General features: G+C 38.2%; 1 protein-coding gene across 2 annotated transcripts in view; it reads left to right on the top strand.

Annotated features, from left to right (window-relative positions):
- The window catches only part of st5 (suppression of tumorigenicity 5), a 72,197-nt gene that overhangs the window by 21,283 nt on the left and 38,999 nt on the right, over nucleotides 1-11,915 (top strand). For both annotated transcript variants that reach the window (XM_015375993.1, XM_015375992.1), the window contains exons 2-4: nucleotides 987-1,085; nucleotides 7,234-8,511; nucleotides 9,314-9,459. In XM_015375993.1, the coding sequence (XP_015231479.1) occupies nucleotides 1,012-1,085; nucleotides 7,234-8,511; nucleotides 9,314-9,459 (1,498 nt within the window). In that variant the 5' untranslated portion in view covers nucleotides 987-1,011. The remainder of the gene's footprint in view (nucleotides 1-986; nucleotides 1,086-7,233; nucleotides 8,512-9,313; nucleotides 9,460-11,915) is intronic.

The raw sequence follows: 11,915 nt of genomic DNA, 5'->3' as shown, positions 1-11,915 counted from the left end.
TTAAAAAGTTTTGGTTTCACTGTTTTAATTCTGTATACAGTCTTCTTTAAGGAAACTTTCCTCATGTGATTATTAATTGATTAATTGGAAAAATAATCGACAGATTAATTGATTATCATAATAATCGTTAGTTGCATTCTTAATTGAAATACCAATTGATTTGTCAATCGAATCCTTACCTTGAGCAATGGTACACATTTACTGGAAAAATAACCTACTTACAAAAAAAAATATAGAATTGTTAGTTTCAAGATTAAAATAATATATTTGTGTGTTTACATGTGTATATATATATATATATATATATATATATATATATATATAATAATGATATGTATAATTATATGTATGCATATTTTGTTCATGTTTTTCCATTTACTATTCTGTTAAAATATGTAATTTTTAGTTGCCATTTCAGACCTATTGAAAAAATAATAATAATCAGTTTCTAAAATAATCAACAGCTGTAGCCAAAGAGTTAAAAAAAGGCCATGATGGCAGCAGTTCAACATGATGTAATATTTAAAATGATTTTAATAGAAATGTTTTTGCTTATTAATAAGTTAGTATCTCTATTAACATCTATATATTCTAGATTTCACTGAAAAGCTTGTGAATCGTTTTAGTTGGTATGGAAAATATCTTGTAATCTGTTGTGTTACATGTTTTTTGTTGTGTTAAATGCTAGTTGTCAGTCATCTCTGACTATCACAGAAATCTGAGTTGTGCGCGTTCAGGGAAGGGATAATGTGTTTGCCTGTTCAAACAGCTGAAGCTCTGTTTGGTCCTTAGCCTTGGCTGTGATTCAGAGGAATCTTGATCTTCTTGTTTTTTGATAGGGAAAGGGATTAAAGTCGGTGTTTATCGATCTATCAGAGCATGTTGCTTTACATTTTAGCCATTGAATGTACTCTTTAATAAATGTTTTGAAGAACTAAAAGGTTTCAACTGAAAAACGACCCTGTGTTGTTCTGTTTGCACGACAGGTGAGCGGACGGTTTGCAGACAAACATGACTGCCAACAAGAACCCCAAGGCTGTACCCCGAGCAGGAGCGGGTAAAGCCGTACGGGACGTCCCCGACAGGTCAGTGACATCAGGGAGTTTGGCTTAATCAGCATGCACTTCCAGTCACCTCTCTCTGCCTGCCAGCTGATTCATTTTCAAACACGTCTTTCCATCAAAGATTTATCTGGCGGATTTTCTTTGTTTTAATACTTTTTTTCAACTCCTGGGAAAAATAATCAAAGCTTGTCAATCAAAGCCTCTGCAAGTGTGATCCTGTTTTGTGGACAAGGGCCATATCCAACCCTAAACTGTGAGTGCTGAGCTTGTGTTGGCATGTTGACAGCTTACAGTGTCCTGCTGTCAGGGCAATTATTAAGAGGTGATTCATTTAAAGCAGCCCAGAGAGTCTGCAGTGAGTTGGTAAGATAGCTTTTCTGTGGTCTGTGGAGTTATTTTGATCTGGAAGGTTGCTTGTAATGATGTTGCTGTTGGTTAACTGAAATGAAACCTGCTGTGAGGATTTCGGTTCAGTTTCATCCAGTGGTGGTGAACATCTGTACCAGCAAACCTTAAGTAACCGGTTTCTGTAATGTCTGTATATGTGGGTTTGATTTGGTTAAAATGGCAAACAAAGGGAGAATGTTTTTAAACTAGCCTTTATTTCTTTATGCATTTTCTCCTATGAACCAGACTATCTGTTAAAACGTTTTTGATCGGTATTTGTTTTTGGGGTCTTTAGCTATGTATGACCTTATCTTATTCCCAATTTGTGTGACTATCACCCTGACAATTAGAATATGGTGCAGTATGTACATAAAATTATATTTTTTGCCCTAGTCCAGAGTTTCTTAACCCAGGTCCTCAAGGCTCACTGTCCAGCATATTTTAGAGGTTTTCCTTTTGTCACGCTTCTGACTCTGGTTTACAGTGTTCTGCAGTGCTTAATGGCACTGAAGTGGTAACAGTAGCTTTTGAATCTGATGTCAAAGCAGCCCTTCAGGATCGGGGATGATGAACTCTCACTCTGTAGATTTCTTCTACAGTTTGTTATCGATATGGATTCAAATTTTAAGAATCCATCTGATACAGATTCTCAAGATTAATAGAATTGATTCTTCTCCGATCTGATCCAGTCTGATCTCAAATTGGATTGTTGTGATTAAAAGCACTTGCAACATGCAGTTAACCTATCCTAATTTTTACCTGTAAGCTTATATGTCGAATGTTTTCATGTCAGCTTATTTCTCCTGGTGTTTAAGTATTTTTACTTCCTAACCCCCAAAGCTGATACAGTGGGAGGAGTTTTACTTTGTTTCTGTGGTTCATTACTATTATCTTTTTATTTTTAACTTAGGCATATCTGTTATCCACAGAAACATTAGAATCGTTGCTAAAAGCTGTTATAAAACATATGTTCAAACACAGTTAAAATTACCAGGAGTTAAATCAGATGGTAAACAAAGTCCTCAAAGTGCTTTCATTGCAAAACTAACTCTCAGATTTTCAGCAGGTGGCTTTGACTCAAATAAGCAACTTATCTGATCTCAGATTCCACAGATATCCCCCTTTTTTCGCTCTACCCAGCATTCACCCAACTTGCACAAAAGATTAAAAAAAATCACTGCTGAATAAAAAACTGAATGTAAAAACATTCATAGCTCTGCGTTTTTCTTTTTAAAATCCTAAATCCACCAAAATACAGCCAGGATGCTTTAAAGGATGCTTTAAAAGTTTTTTATTATTTTTTTTTATTCCTACATGTGGTTGATTGACCAAATGTGAAATTCTGTCAGATGGCTTAAAATGCCTTCCTCTTTCCATAATATTTCTGATGCAGATGTGTTGGATATAATTTTAATCTACGTCCTCTAAAGATGAAAACGTGGCTCTGTTTAAAAACTTAGAACAATCCAGACGTATATCACACCCCTGCACAAAGCTGGTGGTAGCCTGAAGCAGTCGTGTGTTTTTTTATTGGATTTCTATAAACTGTTAAGTTTCTCTGCTCTTGATATTCAGTAAAAACACTCAAGTTGTTTTTACAACATAGTGTTTTCTTTTTGTTTTATCAAAACTGAAAAAAAACCCAAATGCAGTTATTTATTAAAAAAACAATGTTCAGTAACCAGACATTGTAGACCTTGAAATAGAATTTATTATGCTTTGCAAGTAAAACCATAAATTTGCTTCTATCTTAGTAGATGGTTCCAACATTTGCCAAAAGGCAAATGCATAAGGATGAGCTTACCAAGACCTGTATAACTTTGGTTTAGTTTGATGAATCTTTGCACAGGTAATGTCCACATTGGGTCAAAGGTTCAGGAGAACCTTTGGGGCCTAACAGGTTAAAACATGCATGGTAAAAAAAACCGAGGCGAGGTGATTCTTATAAAATATGAGATTATTACCCCTGATAAAACCATTATAACCAATCAAACTCCTGATAGACCTAATTTGTACGTCTGTATGGAACCTTAAGTTATTCTGGTTGATTGCAATAAGATTAAATATCTTTTTTTTTTCTAGCAGGAACAAGGATTAACTTTGTGGCTACTTTTTATAACTTATTTCATAAAAAAACATTCAGAGACTTCATCAGTTTTTTTGGTTCTCTGTGATCTTCAGCTTTTAAAACATATAACCAGTGCAGGATGGTGTTCTGATGGTGTAGTTAAAGTAAAGTGTTTTAGCTAACTTTAAAAGTAATTAGGGAAAATGTTTTTAGAACCAAACAACTTGTTGATCTAGGAAAGCTGTAAGAAGTCCTCTTACTGATTAAACAAGTAGCTGAGTGGCAGTAGTAAAGAGATGAAGAAGGGACCAGCAGCTGGTGCAAACTAAACTCCAGCAGTAGCAGTCTTAGCTGTGTGAGCAGGCCTCTCTCTGTGTTCTGGTTAGCAATGGGATGTGGCTTGTGGTTTAGCATACCCTGGAAGCCTAAGTTAAGGCCTGGGGCAAGGCTGTGACTGATGTTCAGCTCCTCGTACAGAACTGTACGTGTGGCCAGCCCAGCTGAAACTGACAAGAACCGGGATTATTGGGTTGATCCGCATCACAAGGAACCTGAAAGAGTATATGGAAAAAAAGGAGAAATATCAGCACATTTCTTTAAAAATGAGACTAATTGTGTGGTCTTCATTGGCAGCTCACATTTTGTTTTACAGCATGATGTGAGTCTCACTTAACGGAGCCATGTTATTACTGAATAAATAAATGTTTGAAAAGAAATCAAGTGAAAATCTGTCAGTAGGTCTTTTGTGGATTTATTTTTTTAGGAGGTTTCTCCTGTAGAAACTAGTGTAAGTGGAGTATTGTTGAAAATGTATAAATCTACTGTAAAATACCTTTAAAGTAGACAAACCTTACTGTCATCTTATAATGTTGCTCATTTCCCCTGACCATTACTTTAGGGTTAGTGAAGAGTGTTCAAACAATGTTTTTTTTATTTTACCCAGGCTAACAGATTTAAAATGTAAACTTTTTTTTTTTACCTAGATTTTTTTCCCCATGTAAAATTTGGAAATTAAATTGATTTACAAAATTGTCTTTTAAAGACAAAACAAATCCCATCAAAGTAGATGCTGTTGGTTCTGTTAGGAAACAAAAAACGGTTGTACTTCTTTGTTCAGATGCATTTATTTCTGAAGGCAAAAAGGGAAACCTGACAGATTTCCATCTCTGGCCGATGGATTTGCACATATAATGTGCAAGTAATGGTTCCCATTTCTTGAAATAAACAGATGCAAAAAAATACCAAAACAGTTATAAACAATCACATAAAACTTGATTTCAGTACCAAAAAGGCGGATTTCCAAAGTGCTGTAGACTCAGTAAAGTCTCAAAGATTGACTTGATTGTATTTTTCCTTCCTTTCCGTCCTGAATACGTTCTCCATTGAATTTGGGGGAGTGGCGGCCTAGTGGTTAGGGCATAGAGCTTGGGATCCTGAGGTTCTGAGTTCGAGCCCCATTCGCACAGACTACCTCTCTAGGTCTCTGAACAAGACCCTTAACCCCACACTGCACCCCATGATGGCAGCCAAAGGGTTGGGTTAAATGCAGTGGTAAATTTCTCCAATGTGAGATCAATAAACTTCGGTTATACACTTATTATGAATTATTTCATATTTCTTGAAAAAACAAAGTATTTTACAACATATGTTGACATTAAGGCACTTAGATATAAAGATGCAACCAGAAATTAGTTATAAAGCATACAAAGTCCAAATAAAACTATTATAAAGCCTAAATTGCTGATCAAAGTGGCCATTTCAGAGGACTGCTAAAAGGTCTGGGTTCTTGGAAGAAAAGTATTAAGACGGAAGTATTAGGTTGTTGAAGATTATTAAATAAACTGTTTACAATGTGATAAACTTGTGAACTAATAGAATTTAGAGGTAAGAAAACAGAAGGATTTCTGCAAATATTCATCAACAGGTGTGATGTAGAGTCCACACTAAACATACATTTGGGCTGCAACTAATGAACGTTTCACTAACTGTCTAATCTGTAAACATGATTTTTTTAAATAATCAATTATATATCAGGTAAGAAAATGTACCTTAAAAAGATTTCTTTCTGGAATTTAAACCATGTGAAAATAAAACGTTTCCATTAGACAACTTCTGGATAGAGAATCTTGACAGACAAAAGTTTTCTTTATCGTAAATACAAAATGTTTATATATTTGTTTTTGCAATTTTGGTATAATTACTGCTCTATCAGCTAAAGGCTGTTTTTAGAGTCTCTACACTCAGTTAATGATGAATCAATTGCTAAATTGGTTGATGATTATTTCAATAATTGATTAATCACGATTGTTTCAGCCCTATTATACATTATAATATTGTAGAATCCCAATGTAATGCCAGATGGGTATTAAGTAATAGTGACTGGTAGAAGTTCAACTTAGAAATCAGATTAATGAAAACTTCACCTAAGCATGGTTTCATGATATACCTGGTACTGTGGATGATGAGTTAATTTTTCATAGCAACCAGGTGTGCAAATCACTAGACAATGATTCTCATGCTTCCTGGAAAAGTTGTAAGATAAGTTTCATACATCATCCTCAAAGCTTGTAGGCACAGAGCTGCTGAAAGTTTCTTTCCACCCTAAAGCAGAGAGAGTGAAATCAGGGAAGGGCAGATAGGTGTGAAGGCAGATCTGTCCCAACCTGCACTGTTAGATCACAGTCCACAGCCCTCAGCTTCCTCCTCCCAAGAGTCGTTATTCTAGCCTAGACAGTGACATCAGATCTCCTGGTGCTTCACTTTCACAACGGTTAGTCAGCTTCTAGATAATCACAGGGTTTCTCTAACGCTATGAGTGTTAGCGTGTCCTGTAACTACGTGGATACATGTCTTCCCGAAGGAGGTGGGCTGCATGGGAACATTTGTGAGAAGGCGGTAAAGTTTACTATCACTTAGCTGCAGGGATCAGAAAAGGCTGTGAGAACCTAAGAGGAGCAGTCTGGCTTTGCAGGTAAGAACGCTGCCATAAATCTTCCATGTGTTTCATGGCTTCTGTGTGAGGTCTGCTGTGAATCTTCTCAAGTAATTTTTCAATTATCTGGAAAAATCCACAACCGGAGTTAAATGAAGTGTGTATTTCCTTTGGCTTTTATTTGAATGTTATGCTGCCAAAGACCAAATACTTTCCTGTGGTTTTCTCAATACCTGGCCCCAGAATTTTATTCCAGCTTTGATCCTGGAAAAGTTTTTCCCTCTTTTTCAGGGTCAGTTTCTCGATAAATGGATGAATAGACAGGTTTTCAGTTCCTACAGGTTGCTTCTTTTGGTTTACTAAAATCTGTCTGTAATAGATGTACAGATGCACAGGTTTACTTATTATGCTCTGCCTTTATGATTTTAGACCACTTGGACTGTGACACAAAATCGTTTGTGTTAACTTCCCTTCTATTAAATAATTAAACAGTAGCAAACATGACTATCTAAGATAAATATTCTGAACATATGAGACACATGAGAAAACGACTGAAACTCACAATGTTTGCCCACGTGTGTTTATTCTGTGGAAATGTTTTGCCTGCGAAATCGTTTTAACTTGTTAAATGTTGAATTAACATTACCTCTTTTTAAATTTTTTTTTTTTATTTCCTTGTTTAAAACAAACTGTTTTGTGTTTCTTTATTTTTATAAGTGCTTTCATTTCAAACTAGCATTTAGTTTCTGTAAATGCCCACAGATTTCTCTGTCCTGTTTCAGGAGCCAGTCTGCATCCCCGTTTCCAGTGCTTTCTGCCAGCCAGGGGCAGAACCTGCAGCCCGTTCTTAGTGACGGTGAGAGCAAACAGACTAAGTACGTCAGGACCGACGGCAGGTTCCTGCTGCGAGCTGGATGGACCAACAAGACAGCTAGTCTTTGTCCCGGCGCCTCCCTTACAAGTGACACCAACCCCCAAGGCCGACTCTCCAAATCTAAGAGCATCAGTTGCCTGGACAACAGACTCTCTATCTACAAGCCCCCGCCACAAACCAAGTTCTGTGAAGAGAATCAAGGAGTGCAGGAGCATAAGGATAGTCAAGGAGACGTCTCAGCAGGTGAAGGACTCAATGGTAGGCCTCTGAGCTGGAGCACTTACTCTTTGGGACGTTCTTCAAGCCAAGGCCACAAACGCACCCTTTCTCTCACCCACTCTGGAGTAGGTGTCCCCCCCACCACAATCCGCAAAAAAATCTCAGAATGGGAGTGCAGGAGGATGTCTCTGCCTAGGATGAGCCTGTGTCTGGATAAACGAGGAGGGGAGCTTGTTGGGGGAAGCGAGGGCTGCCCAAGTCTGCTGTCTTCTCCTTGCAGTGAGAAGACCTTTGACTTTAAGGGAGTCCGCAGGATGAGTACAGCTTTCTCTGAATGCTCCTATGCGGAGACAGGGGACGAGGACGGAGTTTCAGACAAAGATGGTTTGGGCCGTTTCCAAAAAAGGAAAGGCAAGACAGAAACTTCTGGAGGGTTTGTGCGTACTCTGTCTGCTCGCAAAGAGACATCAGCAGTCCTCAACAGGATACAAAAGATAGAGCAAGCCCTGAAGGAGAATCCCAGTCCTCCTCCTCCACGGTATCTCAGTAACTGCTATGCTCCAGACAAGACAAGACAGAAGTCCTTTGTAATAGGCGATGACTTGGACAGTACGTGCGCCAGTAAGCGCAGCAGCATCTGCTCTGTGGCCACAGAGCCAGATGCAAATTTGGCCCCTGATAAACTCTCCCGGCTCAGACAAAGGTTCAGTGTGAGCTCGACCAGGTCTGAGAGCCCGGAACCACAGAGTCCACAGACCTCTGCGGTCACACCAGTGAACCCCTTACCTAAACCCAAACGCACTTTTGAATATGAGGCCAAACGGGACCAGAAGGACGTTTCGTCAACCAACGGATTACCTCCAGACAGAGCCTTGGAGTCCCCCCCACCCCTGCCTTCCACTCCTGCACCCAGCACCACACGGATCCTGAAGTGTGAGGGGAGCAAGCCAGTTAGAATCCAGGACAGGTGAGACTTTGTCATGTGCCTGCGTATGCTTCTTTAATCACTCAGGTTTCATCCTTGCCTTTTTTCCGTTAAATCTTTGTGGTTCTTAAGTGCATCTCATGGAAACACCCCATGCTGAACAGATTTGCTTTGGTCTAAAGAACATTTAAAATGTTTGACAAATTCAAGAGTGTTTTGATGGCCTATAAAATCTTTTTGGAAGTTTCTCAAAACTGTTAAATACAGGCATGCTTTCTCATATTTACCAGCTGCAGTCCAATCCAGCAGTTGACCTTTGCCTCTCTTCTTATTTCACTCTCACCACTTGAGCAAGGGTGTTGCCTCACCAGATCGTTCCAATGTGAAATTCTCAAACTTTCATCCCATGGATTCTTTTTTTTTTTTTACATTCCTGTGGTTGAAGCTGTTTCAGAGCAGAAACCACATGCTGTTGACATTTTATTGTGAGGATACAGTAGATTCTCTTAGACACACAGTCCAGCTAAGATTCTCTGCAGTGACTGACACGCTGTGTGTCCTTTACGGCATACAGAGAGCCCTCAGAGATATTAAGATATCTTATTTGGAACTTTGCTTGTGTTTGAATCACACATTGATGGTAGATTTTATCATTTTGTGATTAGTTTTAATTTTTTGTGCACGGAGCTATAAAAACAGATCTAGACTCTTTTTGTTTTTCACGTCCAGATTTGTGGGTTTCATCCTTGTATAATTTATGTTTGCTTCACAAATTATAAAACACTGACTTACTTGTAGCTTTTGTTTATGGATTTCTGTTTGTTTCTGCTTGTCTTCTACTTAGAGAGTCTTGTGAGTCGGAGGATGCTGCCAGCCTCCCATCCTCATATCCTTCCTCCCCCACAGAGAACGGCGCGCTGACCACAGACCCCAAGAGTCGACCCAGTTCTAAAAGCACTTTAGAGGAGAATGCCTATGAAGACATAGTAGGTAAGTGTAGCCCATTTGGGATAGAATAAGAGGAAAGAAAATGTTTGTTATGCAGCTAAACTTGTTGAATTAAAATAATATTAAATAGAGTTGCAACTTTTATGTAAACTTGTATTGAAAATTACATTGCTTTGCAGCCATTTTTTGTCTAATAACTGGGAATCTAATAAACTAATTGAAGCTAATTAGCTAGTTTGGTCACTACTGACTTGTGTTTAACCTATCAGCTGACATACTGCTCTTAGTTTGCCAACTCTTCTGGTATAACGGGTAGCCCTTACTTTGTTTAAGTCAATCAGTTTCTAAACAGCTGACTCTTCTTTATGAGTCAATTAGACAAAAAGAGGGAGCATCAGGCAGTATGTGGCAACGTGTTGGGGAGGGGCAGTGCTGTGCTCCTTTATTTTCCCGTCATGAGCCTGATCTAACAATGTTTGGGTTTGGGTAAACTTTTGTCTTTGTATTTAGACGTATTTTGGTATTTTTTTTCTCTAGTTAGTTGCTATTTTCTTATCCTCTTAGCAAGATGAATTGTTGCAAGATTTGGGAATTCACAAACTACTGAAAATGCGGCAGATGCATTAGCCTAGAAATGTTAGGAACCAATGAGTGCAGTGACGAGTATGACGTTAACCAGTGGCTGCAAGCTGAATCAGAACAAACATTGCTCCATCAGTGGATGTATCCGTAGATCCTTCATTTCCTTTTTGGAAAAAAAAAACAAAAAAAAAGGGAGAGATGTTTGCAGGTGTTCCTAACCAGATTTGGTAAGAGTTTGATTTATCAATTAACTCTGCTAAAATGCTTCAATTCTGAGACACCTTCTCAGAATTTAGGTACTTGCCTCTCATTGTTCTTTGCTGGTTTCTTATGTTGGGCTCACCACGGTTCTATGCTCTGTTTTCCTTGTATCGCTACAATAAATTGGTGTATTTTGTAATTGTTAAACTACTTATCATCACAGCTTTTGGGTCCTTCAGCCTCCAGTAATGGTCTGATTGGTCACACTGTAATACTTTTTTTCAGTAAACTTTTTTCAGTCTGTAAGACTGGGTTAGACTGAGTAAATGTTGTTTCCATTCTTACTTCCATATTTTCTCACTGATTATTTTACTCCAAATACAGCCTAAAGATGCCACAGTATCTTAAAAATTGTTCTAGAAGCAACTAATATTGAATGACAGAAATCTTTTAAAATCTGCCTCTTTAGTTTCCCTTCGCAGTTGGACTTTAACCTTGTTTCTCTAAACTGAGATTGTTTGGAGGACCAGTTGACCATAATTTAACATATATACTGCTTAAGAAAAAAAAAAAAAAACTTATACTATAACTTATGTGAGATATGCCCCACTCAGTGCAAATTAGGAGACTTATCTACCATGAAGAAAGGCTACTAACACATGCTTTACATTTAAAAACCCTCAATCATGTGAGCTAAAAATAGAAATGATGGTGATGTAAGAGGAAAAAAAATCAGACTTTAAGTTGTATTTTAGGAGGGCTGATTAAATTTGCACTCTTACGCTGGTGCCTAATCATAATAAGGCTGGTGGAGAAACCTGCTTTCTCTTCCTCCTTTAGATATTCTTGGTAAAAACCTCCCACTGTGGGTTCAGTATGTCAACACTCAGTCGTTAGAGTAAGATTAATGACTGATGCACAGAGTTATAGCCTAATAATTACATTTTTTAGCAATCAGCTTTCCAATCCAAACATCATCATGTTTTAGCACACTACTTTGTTGATTAGGACGCTGTAATCAGTAACGGAGACACTTAATCTAACTTGTTGGGATGGCTGCAAAGTTTAGAAGAATGCTGCAGATTGTTCTCAGTGATGATCTGCGTATGAAACAGCGGACATGTTGAAAAGCCAAATTCCTTTCCACTAGCAAATGACCCCAGGCCTTCTGCCCAGTTCAGCTGCTGACTCCCCCGTTGCATTTTCATTGCAGTCAAAAATGTGTGTCAGGCTCATAATGTTGCTTGGGTTTCACATGTAGAGAGACAAAAAAAAAATGCTTTGTTTCTTTGAAATATTGTTCATGTTATAATGCTCAGTGATTACCAAATAAGGGCTGGATCTTTTTGTACAAGCGTATCATACTTCATGGTCCATTGCTTGCTCATGAGTGTCTTTGTTTTTTTTCCTCTCCCTGGCTGAGGATGTGCAGCTCTGGAGTGAGTGTCAGGGCATGACGGATTTTCTCGAGAATCTTAACAAGGCTCCCATTGTTCATCTAACTGCGAGGGTTAGACTTTAGTTTGCCTGGCAGTCTTCATGGCTGACCAAAACAGTGTCCTGGAGACTGAACCCGGTGGTGGCTTTGAACTGCAAAATATAACAACACATGAAAAAAATGCAGGAAGAAAAAAAAGGCCCACAAAAATCTCCCAAAACAATACAAAGAGCCCATGAAATTACAGAAAAGAGCACAAAAGCAGGTATTTGGGGAA

This window comes from Cyprinodon variegatus, unplaced genomic scaffold (genome assembly GCF_000732505.1).
Source record: "Cyprinodon variegatus isolate N-32 unplaced genomic scaffold, C_variegatus-1.0 Scaffold128, whole genome shotgun sequence".
NCBI classification, from domain to species: domain Eukaryota; kingdom Metazoa; phylum Chordata; class Actinopteri; order Cyprinodontiformes; family Cyprinodontidae; genus Cyprinodon; species Cyprinodon variegatus.
This window is presented reverse-complemented; position numbering and strand designations above follow the sequence as displayed.